The 19,906-nt window shown below is 39.3% G+C and overlaps 1 protein-coding gene across 3 annotated transcripts in view; it reads right to left on the bottom strand.

Annotated features, from left to right (window-relative positions):
* The window catches only part of eif2b3 (eukaryotic translation initiation factor 2B, subunit 3 gamma), a 34,680-nt gene that overhangs the window by 4,922 nt on the left and 9,852 nt on the right, over positions 1-19,906 (bottom strand). For all 3 annotated transcript variants that reach the window (XM_034888362.1, XM_034888363.1, XM_034888364.1), the window contains exons 4-10: positions 16,596-16,755; positions 16,248-16,359; positions 6,761-6,850; positions 4,718-4,854; positions 4,216-4,406; positions 3,497-3,559; positions 3,120-3,268 (exon numbers count right to left, since the gene is read on the bottom strand). In XM_034888362.1, coding sequence (XP_034744253.1) covers positions 3,120-3,268; positions 3,497-3,559; positions 4,216-4,406; positions 4,718-4,854; positions 6,761-6,850; positions 16,248-16,359; positions 16,596-16,755 — 902 coding nt within the window. The remainder of the gene's footprint in view (positions 1-3,119; positions 3,269-3,496; positions 3,560-4,215; positions 4,407-4,717; positions 4,855-6,760; positions 6,851-16,247; positions 16,360-16,595; positions 16,756-19,906) is intronic.

Genomic DNA, 19,906 nt, shown 5'->3' with positions numbered 1-19,906 from the left:
CCCACCATGCATGCTCACATTCAGCCAAACCATGACCATAAAATTCTTGGAGAGAAGACACAGACAGTCTTGTGTGTCTTGTGTCGGCTAACCGTGGAGGGTGTGTATGTGTAAGTGCGTGGGTTAGAGAATGTGAGCTTCAGTAGCTTGGGGAGCCCTGTGGAGAACACATGTTGGTCTTGCCCAGGCAGTGACGCACACACACTTGGCCCTCTGCACCTCACACACAGACAGGTTTGTATTGGCCGATTCTATTCAGGTGGTTAGGCCTGGAGGGAGAGGGAGGAAGGAGTGTGTGGATGTGTATGTGTAAGGGACTACCTAGGAGGTGGTGCTGGTGGTAGTTGGTGATGGGAGATTACAAGATTCAGAGTTTTGTAACATTAGAGAGAGCGAGAGGGTGAGAGAGAGAGACCACCAAAGAAGCTTCGGAGCTGAAACACCACTAATTACTAACACCAGGGCTCCTCCTTGCCATGACCCCCCACCCCCATCCTCACTCACACACACACACACACACACACACACACACACACACACACACACACACACACACACACACACACACACACACACACACACACACACACACACACACACACACACACACACAGCGACAAACCCCCACCTCCTGTGCCAACCCCCCTGTAAAGTTGACCCTTACTATCCCCCTTCCCAAACACGCAGCGCTTTGTCAACAAGTTCTGGTCAGCTCCAAACAAAGAAAGCAGAAATGCGAGGGGTTTCTGCGACATGGCCGGGGTCTGCTAATCCTCTCACACTGGCTCTTTCTTTCCTTCTTTCTCCTTCCTTCTTATGTCCTCAAAATAAAGAAAAGAAAGAATTGCAATTTCTTTTTTGCGTGCTAGCTTGCTTTGCCCTTGCTTCTTTCCTCCCTTCTCCTGTCTCTCTCGCTCTTTCATGCCTTTGTGCATGCACCTACATGGGCATGATGAGGGTCCCCATGCTGGCTGGCTGGGGTCCCTGAAAGGCTTAAGATGAGATGGAGAGAGACAGAAAGAGAGAGAGGAGAGAGATGGCGCCGGGGCCGTGATGGAGAGAAAAGAGAGGGAGGAGAACAAAATTGACATAAAAGAAAAGTAGACTGTGAATGAGTGCATTAAAATCCAGACTTGAGGCCAAGATGAGTCTCTTTCCATCAGAGCTTCTGGCTAGGAGACTAAGCAGATCAATCTACATGCTAATTCTACAGTGGCTACTGGCGCTATTGGTGCAAGTCCTCTTTTGTTGCAACAAAGCAGACAATTTTGACCACTTTAACTACTTACAACATTTGACAATTGTGATGTGCAATAACTTGGCTGATCATGATGCATCATTATTCAGTTCGGGGCTTTTTGCCCTCCCTAAGTGAAATCATAATGTGGCATATACAATATCTGCCATGTCCTGCATTTTCTAGAATTTGGAAGAAGAAAAGCAGCTTATAGGTAGGATTTTTAGCACATCCTTTGGTAGTTTTTGTTGTTGTTGTTATAGCCTGAAAATTAAGTCCTGACATTGTCAGGAGTTCACAAATGTTGCACACAACAAGAGAGATGTGTTCTCACTTTCTGGCAAAACTTTGTTTGGTTTAGATGCAGATTACACCGCGTCATGGCCGTTCCTTAATATTGTCTAATGCTTTCAGCGTCGGCCCTTATCGACAGAAGTTCCTGAATCTTGCAGCCTCTCCAGTTAGACATTTTAGTTGCCGTCTTTGTATAAATCCCCCTTCTTCTTCACCCTAGAAAGTTTTATTTCTCCCAGTTTGGCGAAAGCTGATAGAAACGTCATCACACACCCACAAACTTGCTGTGAATTCTAACACTTTGGATTACAAGTCTAGGGAGCTGGCAGGGTAAAGACCGTTTGAAGTCCAATCAAACTGATTTGGACATTTGCCGTGTTACATACAGCTCAGTGTAGTTATGGTTAGATAATTTCAGGTTTGCAGTTCATGTGTGAAAGACGCTTGTTTCTAGCCACCATAACAAACAAACAATTATTAAATAAGCAAATGCTAGATATCCCTTCAAACCGGACCAACCTGGTGAGCCAATCTCTACAAACTCATGCTGTACAGCCAACATTTCTTCAAATGCATCAGAACTTTATATCCAAGTTTCAAGTTTCGTAGCATACCAATGTGGACAAAATGATGTACAAGACCTTTAGAGAATTTCAATTTGATGGATTGGTGCAGTCATACAAAATGTAATATGTCGCTGTAAATATCACATTGCTAACCTTAAAGCTAATGAAAAAGGAGAAAAAAAACTAATAAATTACTTTATAAATCATCAAAATTGACCCTTTTTTAAGCATTTGATCAGCTTGTATTGACAAAACTGATTAATTAATCATTTTAATGATACTTTCCATGACAATTATCAAATAGCCCAGACTGTTGCTGTCTGGAATACACCTTTCAACCCCCAGCATGTTCCACAAATTACATAACCATTAGGATCTTTGGTATAAGCAAGTAAATTAGCGGCTAAATGAAATATATTGACGTTGTGTGTTTCGGTACAACAGCTATGTGTTTGTTTGGAACTGGTCTCTGGCTGGCTGCACACCAATAGATGCATTGTTATCTCAGCGCTCCCTGTTTGACCCCATAGAGCACAGACAACAAAACCTGTTACACCTCCCATCAACGGACACACACATTCACAAGCATTTGTCCTAAAACACACATGCATGCACGCACACACGCACGCACACATGAGCACCTAGAATAATAAATGAAAAGATATGCCGTGGATGGATAACTATTCATACCACTGCTTCAACATGTGAAAGCCAAACAGTGTTTACTGATGGGTTAGTAGTGTCAGAAGATAGTGTAAAGACAGTGTTTTTGTGGAAACCTCAGATCACTCAACTTGCTTTGAAATGTTTGTTTACTAAATTCCACTGCTTCGTGCCACACAGTATGCATGTACTAACGGAACACCTAACAAAAGCTGAAGTGAGCATTAAAACCTTTAAACATAAACATGCCTCGAAGGTAAAATTCTCTTTGTGCCTAAATTAATGTGTTCGCAAAAGCACTTGAAAGTACATGTTATCAACGAGTATGTGTGTGTGTGCACAGATGTGTGTGTTCTCACCCCTCCTCAATGGTAACACCATGCATGATGATAGAGTTGGTGACTTTGACCTTCTCTTTTACAATGGTGGAGTTTCCGAGGGTGGACCTCTTTATGGAAGTCTTATCTGCTACCTGGCACAGTGCTCCGATGATACTGTCTGATCCCATCTGAGGGCAGAGCCAACACACACAAACGCTAACATTACTCAGACATAAATAAATACACGGGCCTCTCCAACGACAATCAAGTGCAAATTACACTCTGGCAGAGATGATGGCAGGTGAGCTGTGACATAGGAGTAAAACTGCTAGTTGAAAGGGAAATGTAAGATAACAACAACAAAAACAAATATGATTCTGACTTGTATACTGACTAATAGTACTTCAACTACATACCTGACATCTCTCAGAAATGACAGCTGTAGGGTGAACTGCTGGGTCCTCAAACAGCTTTGGGGCCTTTTAGGAAGAAGACAGCAGAGCGTGAGACGTGAAATTAAAATAATAGAAAGATGATTTAATAACTGTAATGAGTCACATAGAGGAATTGGGGTATTAGACTAAGTACAAAGAATTCTAATAAGCAATTTGGCCTTAAAAGTGGCAAAATAGAAGCAACATTAGATGCTATTTGGACAACAGTGACATTCACAAGAATGAGAGGAATAAGAAATGCGGAAGAGAGAATATTTCCCACGATCGATTTATCTGCAGATCATTTTCTCAGTTAAAATGGTTTAGTCTAGGGGGGAAATGGAATTCACAATTTTCCAGAGCTAGAGGTGATTACTTATTTTTTTCAAGAATAACCGTCCAAAACTTGAAGATACTTAATAAACTATGATACGTGACACAGAAAAACAGCAAATTATAGTATTTATGAGTCTGGAACCAGAGAACGTTTGGTATTTTAGCTTTAAATGATTCATTGATTATCAAAAGAAAGTAATTGACTAATCTTTACAGTTCAAATACTACATGCAATAAAATGATAGCTACATATAGCTATACAAAAATTGCTCAATTACACATGCATACTTAAATATGTACAGAACGTGCACATTCAAACATGCATCTTTCACAAAACTCCTCGCAGGAGCAGGCGTCCGACTCACCAGTCGGTTTGCTTCTATGTATGCAGCTAAAGTGTTGACGCGGCAGCAAAGGCCCTGGTCAATAATGTGAACATAGCAGCGGAGCTTTCCTCCATGGTAAGCCTCGCTCATGTCACCGCGGTGGTCGTTCCAACACGAGCGCTCCTGGGCCAGCTGGAGGAGAGGCTCGTCTCGTGATGAGATGAGGAGCTCTGGACAATAGACAGCCAGGAAGAAAGGCAGAAAGAGCACAGTTAGGAGTTAGAATAATGACACATACACACTGTTTTGGGGGATTTAGCTTGACTCGGGTTTAGGCAAAGTTGTCCTAATAGTCAACTTGTTATGAGTTCTATGTCAGTGTTCATTTAAAGCAAAAGGCAAAAAGATATTCTCCATGCTGATGACATATGAATAAGACCCAGAGCTACTCCAAATAAGTCACCCTGCTGTGGCTGTAAAATGGGGCTGTCTCTCTGATGCGAATATGGGACTTTTGTGATATGTCAGGGCAAACACTGACCGTGGTTTGTAGAGCCGTCATTTGTTTTCTGGTTCTGATTCTCTGCATCGTCTTTGATATTTGGACTGTTGGTTGTTTTGGAAAACTGCTTCCGCACCAAATACGGTATCAACTCACCACGGATGGAAGAGATAGACCTACGATACAAGAGGTAAGAGAAAACACAATTTCAACTTGCAGCATACGCTAAGCATCCTGCAAAGTCCTCCGTATCGGACATTAACGGAGAGCCAATAATCCATCGCCGGATAATGGTTTGCTTCCTAATTGTTACTTGGTAAAGAAAGCGTAACTGTTGCTGCTGTGCATCAAAAACATAGAAAAGACAGCTGAGATGGTTAACATATTTGCAGTCACTTTGCAATTATGTATATATATATATATATATATATATATATAAAATATGACTTTTAGTAGTTGCAAAAAGGAAGCCAAATGTTGCGTACAGTATGTGTCGTTACTGTAATAATGGAAAAAGAAAACTAATGCAGTGAATGATGTCTAATGCAGTAATTATTGCTTAACATACATTTTTATTAAAAAGCAGATAATGACAATGACCACCTCAGCTCCTTATGATGACTTCAGGTCTTTCTTTGTGTTAACCAGGAGGTAACTTCCCCGTCTTAATTTCTTTTTTTTCTCCCCTTTCTGAACTGTGCTGTGTTCAGTGCTACCCCCCCCCCCCCCCCCCCCCCCCCCCCCCCCCCCCCCCCCCCCCCCCCCCCCCACCTCCTCCACTTGTCCTCTCTTACTTTCTTTTGAAGAAGGATTAGAATTTCCATCTGAATGACAGGAGAAAAACAACAGTTACTCTGTCCATTTCTTTTCCAGAGCAAGAGAAAGAACGATCATGGAGGAGAAAGGAAGAGAGAGTGGAGCTGTTAGAAGAAAGTCCAAGAAACAAGCTGAAGAAAGAAAATAGTTATCTAACAAGAAAGATATATGGCAGCATCAGAAATTGCATTTGTAATGTAATGACGTAATATTTATGTCTGTCAAATTCCTATAATGTTGAAGTGTACCTCTCGCCGTAAACCAAAATATACAGCAGAGATGGAGTGGAGTTGGGGAATTTGTGTGTCATGGCATGGCCTTTGATTTATTTATGTGTCAACCAAAACTAGACACTCCATTTACAATTGTTTGAATTTAAAACTTGGCCATGAAATATAGCCACAATCTTTAGCCCAGTGCCCACTTTTCAGTGGGACCATTTCCCAAAAAATCATTAAAATACACAGGTTGGCAAAATCTCATTACCACCCTGCTTTAAGAAGCTCGGGGTCACGCTGCTCCTTAGCTTGCAATCTTGTTGGGAATGCATCTGGATCTAGACCCGTCATTATCAAACACACTTGATATTTTTGTCAGCAGTCTTTAAATGTGCTAACCTAGATCTCCTTTTCAAGTGTGCGCCCAAAACTTTACAATTAATGTTTAAGAATAAAATGAGGTATGAAATCCTCTGACCAAATATTATCTAGAGGGCAGACCAGGGAAGACCTGGTCTACCTGGATGGGTGGCGTAATATTTTACAATATACAAATGTATCAATACACAGTGAGGTCCCTAAATATGTTTTGCAATATCAGTTAGATCTTAACAGTTGGCCTAACCTTTTTAAGTGCAAAAACAGCTCATACATAGATTCTTAGATTTTTCTAACCATGCATGCATGTATTCCCAGGGCGGCTTCAGAAGGTCCCTGTGACACTGCCTTACCTCAGAGGCTAAAGGCCTAACAGCCTGCCACAGTGGCACATAGTAAAACAAATTAACACCTCGCTGAAATACCCTGCTAACGGGACCTTTCAAAGCCTTACACACCATGTAACCATGTTTAACACTTGTTACAGATTAAGCAGCAAATGTGAATGCCTGTCTTTGTTGGTTCATGTCCAAGTGTATGCCTCCAGATACAAACTGGTCATTTTCAAACTATTTTGAAATTATGGTTAAAATCTAAGGTTGGATAGCTAATTCTTTTATTATATATGTTCATTGCTATATTCATAGTCAGAAACGAATGAGGAACTCACTTGTTGTCAGCGAGAAAGTCCACCACTGCTTTTTTCAGACAGTAGAGGTGAGCGTCCACGAGGCCTGTTTTGATGTGCATCCTGGGATGTCTGCAGATAAAAGATAAACAAAGTCAAGAGAGAAAAATAATATCAAATTTGACTTTTGATATGGATTTGTGGCGTCCCACCACACTGAACATATGCACCAATTTCATGACAAACTATGCAACCCTGGCTGCTACTTTGAGGACAATTTGCTTTGATTCATCTCATCGCCTGCTGTTTTTATGTTTTACGTTTGCTTCTCATTTACTGAAAACCCTTTTAATTTACCTCCGCTTTGCACATAGGACAGGAACATTAGATGAAAACCAGACAGCCATGGGCTCACATAAAAGTCAGAGAATAGTGACATCTGTCTATTGTCTTCCGTCAACTACCGTGGATGTCGCGCAACAGAGCTGCTGTCATGAGACAGCTGCCAGTGAGACAGGTTTATGTTGACTGGGGGGCCGCATGCACAGAGACACCCACTCATGCATCCACTCATTCACACATGGACACCCAGTTTAAACATGTGACATTTATGAAGCGAGAGCCAAAGAAAACCATTTCATCCTCCAGGTTTCAATAAACAAATCCACAATTACCCCTTTATCCTCTCTGACTACCTATCCCTGTCCTCCTTTTCCTCTGCCCTTTTAATTATTACATTATAAAAACTCCAGGGTGCAATGGTTGTTAAAAGGATCATACCAGCTCTTTTACATGTTTAGTCCATTTACTACAAATCACATATACTGTTCCTTCCATCACTGCTAACCATCTTTCGATTTTTAAAGTTGTACAATCAGATAGATCTGAAAAGCCTGTGTCTCGTTATCACACAACAATAACATAACTTTGACAAAATTAAAAGCAGACATGATGTTCACTGTTTACAGTGATGTTCAGATGTGAGCAAGCTAATTTAGAATTTAATACTGAAATTAATAGAAACTAACTCTGAGATTCTACGTTATGTTACAGACGATATGGGTGGTAGCCAAAAAAACAACATGTGGGCGTTGCAGGTGTCACCAAAGTATTCGTGCCCACAAAGAAGGCAAGGCAACTTTATTTGTATAGCACATTTTAGCAACAGGGCATTTCAAACTGCTTTACATAAAAAGATTAAAAAAGTAAAAGTTGCAGTGCTATATAAGAAATAAAAACCTTAAAGAGCAAGAAAAACAGTTAAACAAATTTAAAAAATAAGAGAAATAAGAGATTTTAGGCTGCTAGTATGGGACAGTGTATAAGCCGCCGCCCCACACACGTTATTGGGGCGTAATAACCATTTTGTGAAAACCCAAACTTTGTTGACCAATAAGGTTGGCACTCTATACAGGCAGAACCATAGGTCTTAACCCTCTCATCCACCACGGGCCCCGCAGGATCATGTGACTTTGTACTCTGGTTACCCATAAACAAGAGTGGAAGTACTTCTCTTTACACTACAATATAGTCGTCACTATAAGGCTTAGTTTAAACTTTGCAAAATCCTGAACAGCGCCAACAGTTTCTTGTAGATTTTACCATTAAATCTATGTCATATCCGCATTGGAAAAATTCCCAGACACATACTCGTTTCCTGTTCTGAAATACCCCAGAATGTTGTTTTTAGCCAACATTAATAATAAAAATGTCTTTTTCGTCATTTAATTGTTTAGAAATGTTCATCAGAAGAGTCAAATCACTGTCTAATCAAGTCATTTAATTTTGATCTCACGCATGGTGATGTCATTCAGTTTCAACAAAAATCAACTTCAGTATAAGAAATGAGCAATCATTTAAAGAAAGGCAGCATCAAAAAGAAAGGTCTTCAGCCATGATTTAAAAGAGCTGAGAGTTGCAGCAGACCTGCAGTTCTCTGGGACTTTGTTCCAGATATGCGGAGCATAAAAACTAAACGCTGCTCCCCCCTGTTTAGTTCTGACTCTGGGGACAGAAAGCAGACCTGTCCCAGACGACCTGAGAGGCCTGGGTAGTTCATAGTTTACTAGCAACTGTTCGTTTAGAGATTCATAAACCAGCACAAGTATTTTGAAATTAATTTGTTGAGGCACTGGAAGCCAGTCTAAAGACTCGAGCAGGAGCGCTCTGAATCAGCTGCAGCTGTCTGATTCATTTTTTTAGAAAGACCTGTAAAGACACCGTTACAGTAGTCAAGATAACTGAAGATAAACACATGGAAAAGTTTTTCCAAATCCTATTGAGACATAAGTCCTTTAACCCTTGATATATTCTTATGGAGTAATAGGGTGACTTTGTAATTTTCTTAATGCGGCTGTTAAAATCTAAGTCAGAGTCCATGACTACACCAAGATGTCTGGCTTTGTCTGTTGTTTTAAACATTGTTGTATGAAGCTGAGCGCAGACTTTCAACTGTTCCTCTTTTGCTCCAAAAACAACCACCTCAGTTTTTCCTTCATTTAATTTAAAAAAGTTCCGGCACATCCAAGTATTGGACTACAGTCCCCTGGCAAAGAAGTACTACAACAACCGTGGATACTAAATTATCATGGTAAGATACGAGTCAAAGTTGTGCAATTGCCTGACAAACACAGGATCAAATACAAATGTCTGATGAATTAGTAGAAACATCTACAAAACATGAATTTGTAAGTGGTGGACCACTGCAAGCAAGCAGAACGGCTTCAGCGCTTCTTGGCATTTATTGTACATGTGTGTGGAACTCAGCATGAGAAATAATCGTAATTTTCCAAACGACATTGCCTTATTTTGTGTTTTTGATGATCGCTTAGAGCACTGTCCAAAGTGTCAATCCAAATCTCTTATAGTTCTTTAACTGGATATATATCCGGTGACTGACTGTTTACTTTAATATAATATCTTGTTGTTGGTGTTAATTTCTTCTTTTTTTGGGTTTCCCTAACAAGCTAGTCATCAATACAGCACCTGTGGTGCCAGTAGCATATAGAAAAGGCTTACACAAACAGGAACGAACAGGATTAAGTGACAATACTGGGTATATTTAACCAATGTTTGGCTTCTGTATAGAGAGCCAACATTCACATTCAAAAGTAGTGGAACATTTCTTAAAACACAAAATAAAGATTGAATTTGCACAATTAAGTCTTAAAATTCCTAGAAATTCATAATAATGAATAATTGTCAAATAAAATATCTTCAGTGACACAGGATAGGATATGGCATGTGAGAATGGTTGACCTGAAAAGAAAATTATGGCACATCAACATTTCTCTTTCTATACTTCTCCTCCGCTTGTTCCCTTGCCGTATCTTCCATCAAAAAGTCCTTTCTACAATTGTCCCGCTCTTCACCAGGCTTGTAGTATAACTAGAGTGACTCAGGAGGATTGCTTGGTCACACATATTTTACAACCAGATGCTGAAAGCCATAAATTAAACTGCGTGTGTCCATCTGTGTTAAGCCATTTTATTAAAAAGCATAAAACACATGTGCATACACCCACAGACACGCTCTGTGGGTGTTTGTCAAATGTATTTATTCATACATTTCCCAGGTGTGTGCCTGCGTGTGTGTATTGTGGGCCTACAATGGAATTTATGGGAACACCCAGCATGTGACATCACGGTTTGCCACCTGCGGGTGGGCAGGAGAGAGTGCAGGGGAGAGAGAGAGCAAAAGTAGGAACAGGTGCCCTTAAAGGTTTAGGGCAGCAGGGTGAAGAACAGGTATAACTGAAGTGCAGACCTTTTCTTTAATCACAAAAACAGATTTTACAGCAGAGAGAGGTTCTGACCACAGCAGCCCGTCTGACAACAGCCATTTATTGTATTAATCCAGCCATAGTATTCGTTTCTTTTTACGTCAGCAGAAGTAAACTCCATTACCTGTGAGACAACATTTTTATATCCTGAAAAAACAAAACAATAGCAGAATAGTTTGATCAGACACTATGCCACAGGCTGTTTTTATGATGTCAAAGAACTCCATTATAGCAGATGGAATAATGCTGGGTCACATGCATGGGGACAATGAGCTGCACCGTATGTAGGAAATGGTTTGGGTAAAGTAGAAGGCACCTCAGAGGATGTCAGAAAAATTACTCATTCAATAGTTAAATACAACAGATGTGCCTAAAAAAAACAATTTCTTTTTCAAAATACTATGAACTCCACATCAAAACATACAATTCAAGATCAGGAAAACGCCAACACTGGCCTTACTTGCACAAGTCCTAACAAAACACAAAATTTAAAGGTTAATTTAACCTAATCTTTAGTTAACCTATGACCTTTTGTTTCGCAGAATATATCATAGTAGTATCTGCGTCTTCATAAGTGAAATCAGAACAAAAATGCACACAAATCAAAATTATCGTAGTAGGCTAAAACATTAGAAATGGAACACAACCTAAAAAGCAAAGTCGCATTTTATAGTATCTTTGTATTTATTGATATTAACATATTGATTTTCTGTAAACCACCAAAATCCACAGCCTTCTCATCTTCAATCTAGACCAAATTGTCTTTACCAAATGACCGCATCTGATAAAATTTTGTGTATTTTGTAAGGGTTGCTAGTCCTACTGATTCAAACACTAAGCACTGGCCCCATGCCACTTTATTAATTTAAACTTTTTGCAGTATCCAACAAAATCAAACATCTTTCATTTCCCAAACACGGGTAAACATCTTGTTTTTCCAACAACATCATGTGATTTCTGGTTGCTTTGAGTGCTGTAGAGCTCAATGTCTAGGGGAGCAGGAATTTAGTGCCTCTGTAGGCAAGGATGACTCACTCCTTGGATTAATCATGGACTACTAAAGGACCACTAAAGTCCTCAGTGGGAGAGAGGAGTCACATATCTCACACTCTCAAACACACACACAGCATAATGTCTTATTTAGTTACAACTAAAACCCCACAGCGGACAATGACTCAGACACAGCAGAAGGACTGTTAATACCCTCATTAGTCAGGTTTCTAGAACAGAGCCAACAGGGCTGAAGGGCTTACGATGTATTCAGGGCATGCAACTATTGCTTCCAAAATAAAATGTGTGTGATTTACTTAATACGATGCTAGTCTAATGGATGCTTCCTTAATTGAGCTGACTCACATACCTGAACCTGTGTTATAAGCCTAAAGTATACAAGGCCATGCAGGTGTAGTAAGATTACTCTGATGACTACCCAGCACAGTCGGTTTTGTAAGATCATAGACACATCTTATTTAGTCTATAAAATGTCAGAAAATAGTTTTTCAGAGCATAAGGTCAGGTCTTAAAATTGCATTTTAGTCAAACAAACCATAAGAAGCATAAAGATATTCAATTTAATAATTTACCATCTTCACATTTTAGACGCGGTAACATGCATGTGTTTGCCATTTTTGTTTAATAAATGACTAATTATTCAAATATCAAAATTGTTTAATTTATTTACTGCCGACTAACTAATTGAGTAACCGTTTTGGGCATTAGGGTAATTTTTTGAAATAGCCAAAAAGTTAGTGACAAGCTAAAGAAAGAGGAAAATAAAAACCAGTGTGCCATGTATGCCAGCACTTAGATTTTAGCTTTTAAGCTTGCCAAATGATTCAGAGGTTCTGACATTTACCAAAATACTAAAAACAAGCCAGCAAGTAAACAAATATCCATAAAACAAATAAAGCGGATGCACAAAATAACTCATATATGAGCTTATAAATACAAAATAATACCTACTACTAATAATCCTACTATCCCTTTATGGCTTCCAGTCTATAGATACATTAGTAGCATATTGATGGCCCTTGTTACATTTACTACTGTACAATCATAGTTCTAAAATGTGTTATTGAATTAATGCAATCCCACTCTTTACTGCAATGGATGCTATTGATTTTTTGGAAGGTACAGCATGTGGTATTTGTGTTGATTTGGTGGGTTTTAGCCCCTCTGTCCTGTGCCACCATTGCTAACAGATGTAAAAAAAGCTGGTCCAATATCTTAAAAGGTCAGTGCAGTTAAGATATGCGTTTCAAACACGTGATGTGATTTTTAGCTTGCCTGCATGGTTGTTTTTACAAGGATTTGAACTTCAAAACTAAAATAAATTATGAGCAGCTACGCTACCATGTTAGTTTGTTAGTTTTACTGGTGTAGTCTTAAGACTAATAAAAATGTGTCATCTGCGTAAAAAGAGATCTTAACCCATTATTAAGATGCTCAATTAAAATGTCATTATGTAAAGTATCAAAAGACAGCAGTAAGACCTTAAAAGATTAAAAAAAACGAGAGGCCAGAGTCAACTGCTAAAGGAAGATCGTTGAGTACGTTAACTTCTAATTTCCAGCGGTTGCAGACTGACTGCGGATCGGCTCCGCTGCACATCGGCTCAGTGCTCCGCCGTCCATCAATACCCACCAAGTCTGGATTTGTTGCGGAACAGCCGCGGCCATGACTGACAGCTGAAGTCGCAAGAACCCACAAAATCTCGCAAATTCATTTAGAACTACAAAACCAACAACAGTTTGTTTCCATCCAGAGGAGTACAGGGGAAACAACTCTGTGCTGTGTTCTCAAGGTGTAGTGCTGGGAAATATGATCCGCAGTGAGCACAGTCTATTTTATTTTTGAAAATTAACTGGATGTTTTATTTTGTTTCTGTGCTTGAGTTCCTGTCTTGCACAATCTGCCGTGTGCTGAATTGGTGCGGAACTCTTCGGCACCCAGCAAAATTAGAAGCGGATCGCCGGAGCTGGGACAAAGTCGGAACGCAAATTGACTTTAATGGAAACCAAATTATTCCGGAGCGGAGCCGCGGCCATTCCACAACTGGTGGAAATTAGGAGTAAGGAGTGCAGTCTCTCTGCTCTGGCACACCCTTAAGCCTGACTGAAATTTTTCAAAGATAACATTTCCAATCATGAACAAACTGACCTGTTCTGCGACTATTTATTTTTAGAACGTGGGTCAGGAATGGACATTTGTATATGTGAATAAAGTTGTTAAGGATAGTGGGGTCCGGTGAGGATTTTTTGGGAAGCAGTTGGACTATTGCAGACTCAAAATGATCAAGGGACTGTAGGGCTGCACGATATGAGTAAAATATGTGATATAGAATTACGTGGTTGAATATTGCAATAACAATATAATTCGCAATAAATAAACAGATATTAAAGGGTACTCTTTGCTTTTAGTATTCTGCTAAAATACAGCAAATTGGTTGTTGAAATAAAAAAAAGAAGAAAAAAAATTACATCATAATGTGCAGTTGTCTACTGATATCTTCTTTCAACTAATAGTGTCTTTGGCGATATGTCAAGTTTTTCACAATGTGTTTATTGCGCAAGTTGATATTGCGTCAATAAACGATATATTTTGCAGCTAAAGTGGAACAGTGCCAGAAATAAGAGAGGAAATGATTATGATTACAATAAAAGGACAAATTAGCTGCAGGACTTCTTTAAGGAAGTGGGTGGGAAGGATATCAAGACAACAGGATGCAGGCTCAATATTGGTAATGGTCTTTGCTAAATGATTAACTGACACGCCGTCAACCATTCCTCCAGGCCTGCGTCCAAGGGACCCTGGCAGCTGGAGCTGTAATGTACGAAGGGAAGCTCTGCTGGATTCCTTTCACACCATTTAATTGATTGCCAGATCAAACATTCTCACTTGCACAGAATGTTTTGAGCTAACACACCTCAACCATGAGGAAACTGTAGAGAAATAGAGGAGGTTGAACAAGGATGAATGAACAGACGTGCTGTATGGTATCCAAGGTATGCACAGAATAAGGGAGAGATGGCTCAAAAAGAATTAAGAGGAACAATGACTAAGATTTACAACTGAGACAAAATACAAAGACATACTATTTTTGATGTTTTAACATTGGAGGGCTGTGTGAAGCGGCTGTGCTGTAAATCCGGTATCAGTTAGGATCAGTTAACAAGGATTAAGATTGGATAAACAGTTGTATGGACAGAAGCACAAGGAAAATGGCTGAAAGCATGAACTGAAACTTGAGGCAAAAAATGTCTTTGGAGATTTAACTTTCTGTGCAAACGACCAAGTTAGGATTACACTGGCGAGAACAAATAATCATGAAAAAGGCACATGTTCAGATGTAAAATATTACAAAAGGAAGGCACCTGTAGTGGTTGCATGATGTGCCATGATGAAGTGTTAGCCCAGTCTTGACCCAATATCTTAAAGGTCACTGCAAGTTAATATGCTCCTCAAAAATGTGATCTAAGCTTCATCTAAGCAGGATGATACTGATGTGCAGTCAAAATCTACAACTCTGGAATTTATTCTGGAACTACCTTAGGCGAGAAATACATTTGACGTGTGTTTATAAATGCTCAGAGGTGATTTAAGCGTTATAAGCACTTCAAGGTAAGCCATAAATGTTAAGCTTTAGGCTTGTGTTTTCACTGATGACGTGTGAGTGTTTTCTCTCCGTCAATGTCCACCTTGAAGTCTTGTTATGTGTTTCTATGTGTGTTAATATAAGCATTTCTGTTATGTGTGAAAAAGACAGAATGTGTGTGTGTGTGTGTGTGTGTGTGTGTGTGTGTGTGTGTTTGTATATATATATATATATATATATATATATATATATATATATATATATATATATATATATATATATATATATATATATATATATGTGTGTATGTGTTCATGTGTGTGTCTGAAGATTGCTCTGTGCAGGGAAGCATGCTAGCAGCTGCTCTGGACCCCCCCCCCCATCACCCCCTTGTTGGCCAGAATTTACAGTGGCTTTGGCTCCATGAAGTATTTACGAGCTCCCAAAACACCCGCTCTGACACATACATGCATTTTAGGACTCAGAAAAGAAAACCTACCTATAGTACTCTGCCTGTAACAAACGTCTCACACAGAACCTTCAGCCTAAAACACTGATTCTCTAAACCTAACTAGAAACAGACGTACAGAACATATTTATATATTATTTTAGGGCGGTAAATTGATTAAAATATTTTATTGAGATTACTCGCATTATTGTCCATAGAAAATGGCGGATGTTGCGTATACTATCAGTGGTCAGAGTTCTCACTTTATGTCCAAATGCCTCTCCTCTATAATCATAGAGTCAAAGTTTGCATAGAAGTTCCTACTCTGGGTGTAAATAATGTGCTGTGACCCCGGGGTAACTTTGATTAGTCTACGGTGAGTGCAGCGGTGCTGAATTGCTTCCAGATTTCCAAAACCACGATTATTATTATCACGTTAATGTTGACAGCCCTTATATTATTTTTAATTAAATATGTATACTATTTAGCCATGAATATAACATTATTGCACAATATTTGTTGTTGTATGTCCTGTTGTAATCAGTTCTCACTTGTACCACTTTCTGGAAAAGTCCCTATAGAAAATGTAATTTTTATATATATATATATATATATATATATATATATATATATATATACGCACACAAACACACGTGTTTTTATAATTTGGGTGAACCCACTTTCCAGGCTTTTTAAAATGACTTACTTCCTCATGATAGACTTCCTAATTGATAGCCCGTCTTCCAGATCTGCTTCATTGGCCATGAACAGCAGCCTCTTCCCTGACTGATCCACTCCGACAAAGTCTCTCTGTTCAGCTAAGGAAAGAATGGACAATATTTAATGTTAACCCAAAACTATGAAGGGTAACAGTAAGTGATACATTTAATATTTCCACAACACTTTTGCTTTGTATAAATTTCCGAGGAAGCCCGTTTCCTTTCTTTAATATTTAACAAGTAAAAATTGCATTCATACATTTTGTCAGAATCATGTCATACATGTAATGTCTCCAGCAACAGTCTCATTTCCTGTGATTAGTTTGTCCTGTTACCTGTCTTTTTCTTGCCCTTCTGGCCGGGGACTGTCTCTGTGAATTCATGGGCATTGCTCATTAGCATGGCCAGGGTTGCATTGTGGGCTCTGAAAAGATCAACCACCTCGTGAAGGGCAACATCTGTTATCAGGTCACAGCTCACCACCAGGACGTCCGTCTGAAGAGAAGGTTGGAAAGACAAAGAGTAAAGGGAGACATCCAAACCAGCCATTACTTTTACTGTGTAACAGTAAGATAGAACACAATTACCATAATCTATCGGATCATTCAGGCTTTCAAATAGAGGTTTCTATGTTGTTCTAATCACCTGTTGTGATTTTAAAGACGTTTCCTATGTCACCCCGGCTTACACGCGCACACAGGCACACACAAGCCCATAAAAACACAGAAATATATGAAATATAGTTTGAAGGGTGAATGTTTGAGTATGTTTATAAAGGGAGGTTTGCTCACTCATGACAGTCATCTTGGCATGCACCTAGACTATACAAAAATATATGTGGCGACATTGGTCCACATAAACACCTCAGAACATGAGCTTAGACTGGGCTATTTTCAATATTCACAACAGAAATTGGCTCAATGACCAGGATTTTGAGACATACATAAAGACAGAGAGAGAGAATGAATAAATAATACATGTTGGTCAAAATTGAGCTCTTCTAAGTTTAGCATTGTTTGTATACATGCAACACACACACACACACACACACACACACAAACACACACACACACACGGCCTGAGTTAAAGTGACTTAAACTATGAAGACAGTTAATAATAACACGAGTTGCCTTTTCATCTTTTCAGCTGTATCAATATTGCTATATGTATATTAAAATCACAGCAATGAATTCAAAGAAATGGCGGAAAATAAACGGCAGGAAATTTAGTAAGATTTATCAATGTTCAAAATACTGTAGTTACAGATAAATTAAGTTCCCAAAGAACAGAAAACTGCCATATAAGATACTATGGAGACAAAACACTATAGTATTTCTACTGATTGCTAAATGCAATTGAAATTTTGCTCAACTCTTTGGTAATACTTTTATTTTTTCCATGTTTGGTATTAAGGACCGTTTAAGTGCTTGACAAAAGACATATATGACGCGTTTATTTTTCAGCCTGTGTCGGTGCTCATATCTCTGGCAAAAATAAGTGGGTAAAATAAATCAAGGCCATTTTTTACCTGTGCTAAAATCAAAATATGTTTGAATCCAGGCTTGGCTCATTTTTGTATTATGCTCCTGGCAGAGACTGACACAATATTACATAAATGACGTACCTCACTCTTTTACCCAGTACCAATAATCAGGCAGGCTGGCTTTAAGCACCCTCCTATGAATTGATCCAAACACATCACTGCTCTATGACACAATAGAAGAAGAATCTTGGATCTTTATATCCAAAACTCAAATGACAAAATCATTGAGTTTTGGAAACTCTCCATCACTGAAAAAGAAAGAATATTTGTTTAGACTATGAATCTCCAGAGATTATAATCCCATCATAAACTGAAACTATTTTCAGCATTCAAGCTATGTAATAATATGTAAACCAATTTAGGTTTGAAAACGATATCTCAATACACAGCTTGTGAATTCCATAGACATATCATTTGTTCCACCACAAACAGTGACTACAAAACAGACATCAGTCTTATCAACTGGCCTCCATGGACGCAACATGTCTGCATTTGTGTTTGCATGTGGGTGCAACCACATTTGTGTGTCTGTGTGCGGTATCCATCTGCCTGTCCAGTGATGAAGGCTGTCAGCATAAGAACTAATCCCACCATTAGCACCAGCCGCCGTAATGACAGAGACATCTTTACTCTGTCTGTGACGGAAAGAAGAAGGAAAAGAAAAAGTGAGAGATGAGGGGGCAGTGTCAAATAAAGAAGAAAAACTCATGAGTAAAACAAAAAAAACTCAACAAAGAAAGAAAAAGATAGGAACATTATAGATAGAAAGTATAGAAAATATGCTAAAATGGATGGAGGGATAGAGGACTTATGGATAATGGAGGGCGATACAATCAACAAACTACTGGCAAAACGACATGTACTGCATCACTGAAACAAATCAACATAGAAGTGTAGTGCATTGTGAATGTAAAAGGATACAGTTTAAGATATTTTAGAAAACAACCATGTTAAAAAAAGAACAACAGTTAAGGTTAACAACCTTAACTGTTTAGCCTGATGAACAATAAATAAAAAAACAAAGAAACTGCAGAAGTGCATATCATTTTTCTGTCTTCTACATTCCTAATGGCTCACAATGAAAGTGGAGTGGAAGCAGAAGCCAACCTGTAGCACACTTCAGCCTGCTTTCACATTGCAATTGCCAGTTGATTTGAAACACTTGAAAATGAGGATTAAGGGTTGTGGAAACTAAAAAGGATTAAGAAATTCACTTGATTTTGTAAGTAATGAGCACTGTGGTTGAATGTCGACGATCTACAGTACAGTTCTGTGTGAGTGTGTGAGTGTGTGTGTGTGTGTAGATGGCCTGTATCAGTGGGGTCAGGGGTTGTGTAGTTGACCTAGAAGTAACTCCCAGCATTACCTGGTCTGGACTTGGCGACAGGAAGCTGCCACAGCAAAGCTGGAAGTGTCTGCAGGAGATCTACTGACACTGAGAGTCACAGACCTTTCAACTCTCTCCTCCCTCTAACACACACACACACGTTCAGAAACAGAGCACTAAAGTATGCACGCACACACAAGCTCACACACAAAAACACACGCCTGGACAATCCCGACACACAGGCGCACACACACACACTCAGGCGACCGCAGAGTGGAGTCAGCTGGAGAGACAGAGACACTTTGGCCTTTCAACAGCCACAGTCTCTGGACAGGTCAGGACCACACAAACTGATACGCACGCGCACACACACACACACACACACACACACACACACACACACACACACACACACACACACACACACACACACACACACACACATATATATGAGAGTCTGAACGTTTTGGAAATCTCTCAATTCTGTTGTTATTGCATTTTGAGTAAATAAATAAAAAGATTGCGGTGCAAATCTGACATCATAATAGCAATGCACCAAGGTACAAACACACCTGGCTTTTAAAGGAAATGGGAGATGTTACTCTGATTGGTTTATGGCACATTATGCCCGAAACACACCTATGATTAATGGAGACACTAAGTACAGTGATCCCTCGCCACTTCGCGGTTCACTTATTGCGGATTCGCTATTTCGCGGATTTTCATAATGCATTTTTTTTTTTTTTTGGTGCATTGTGCTCTGCATTCTGATTCGC

The sequence above is a fragment of the Etheostoma cragini genome, chromosome 12 (genome assembly GCF_013103735.1).
Source record: "Etheostoma cragini isolate CJK2018 chromosome 12, CSU_Ecrag_1.0, whole genome shotgun sequence".
In the NCBI taxonomy this organism is placed as follows: domain Eukaryota; kingdom Metazoa; phylum Chordata; class Actinopteri; order Perciformes; family Percidae; genus Etheostoma; species Etheostoma cragini.
Note: the sequence above shows the minus strand (reverse complement) of the source record. Positions and strands in the feature narration are given on the sequence as shown.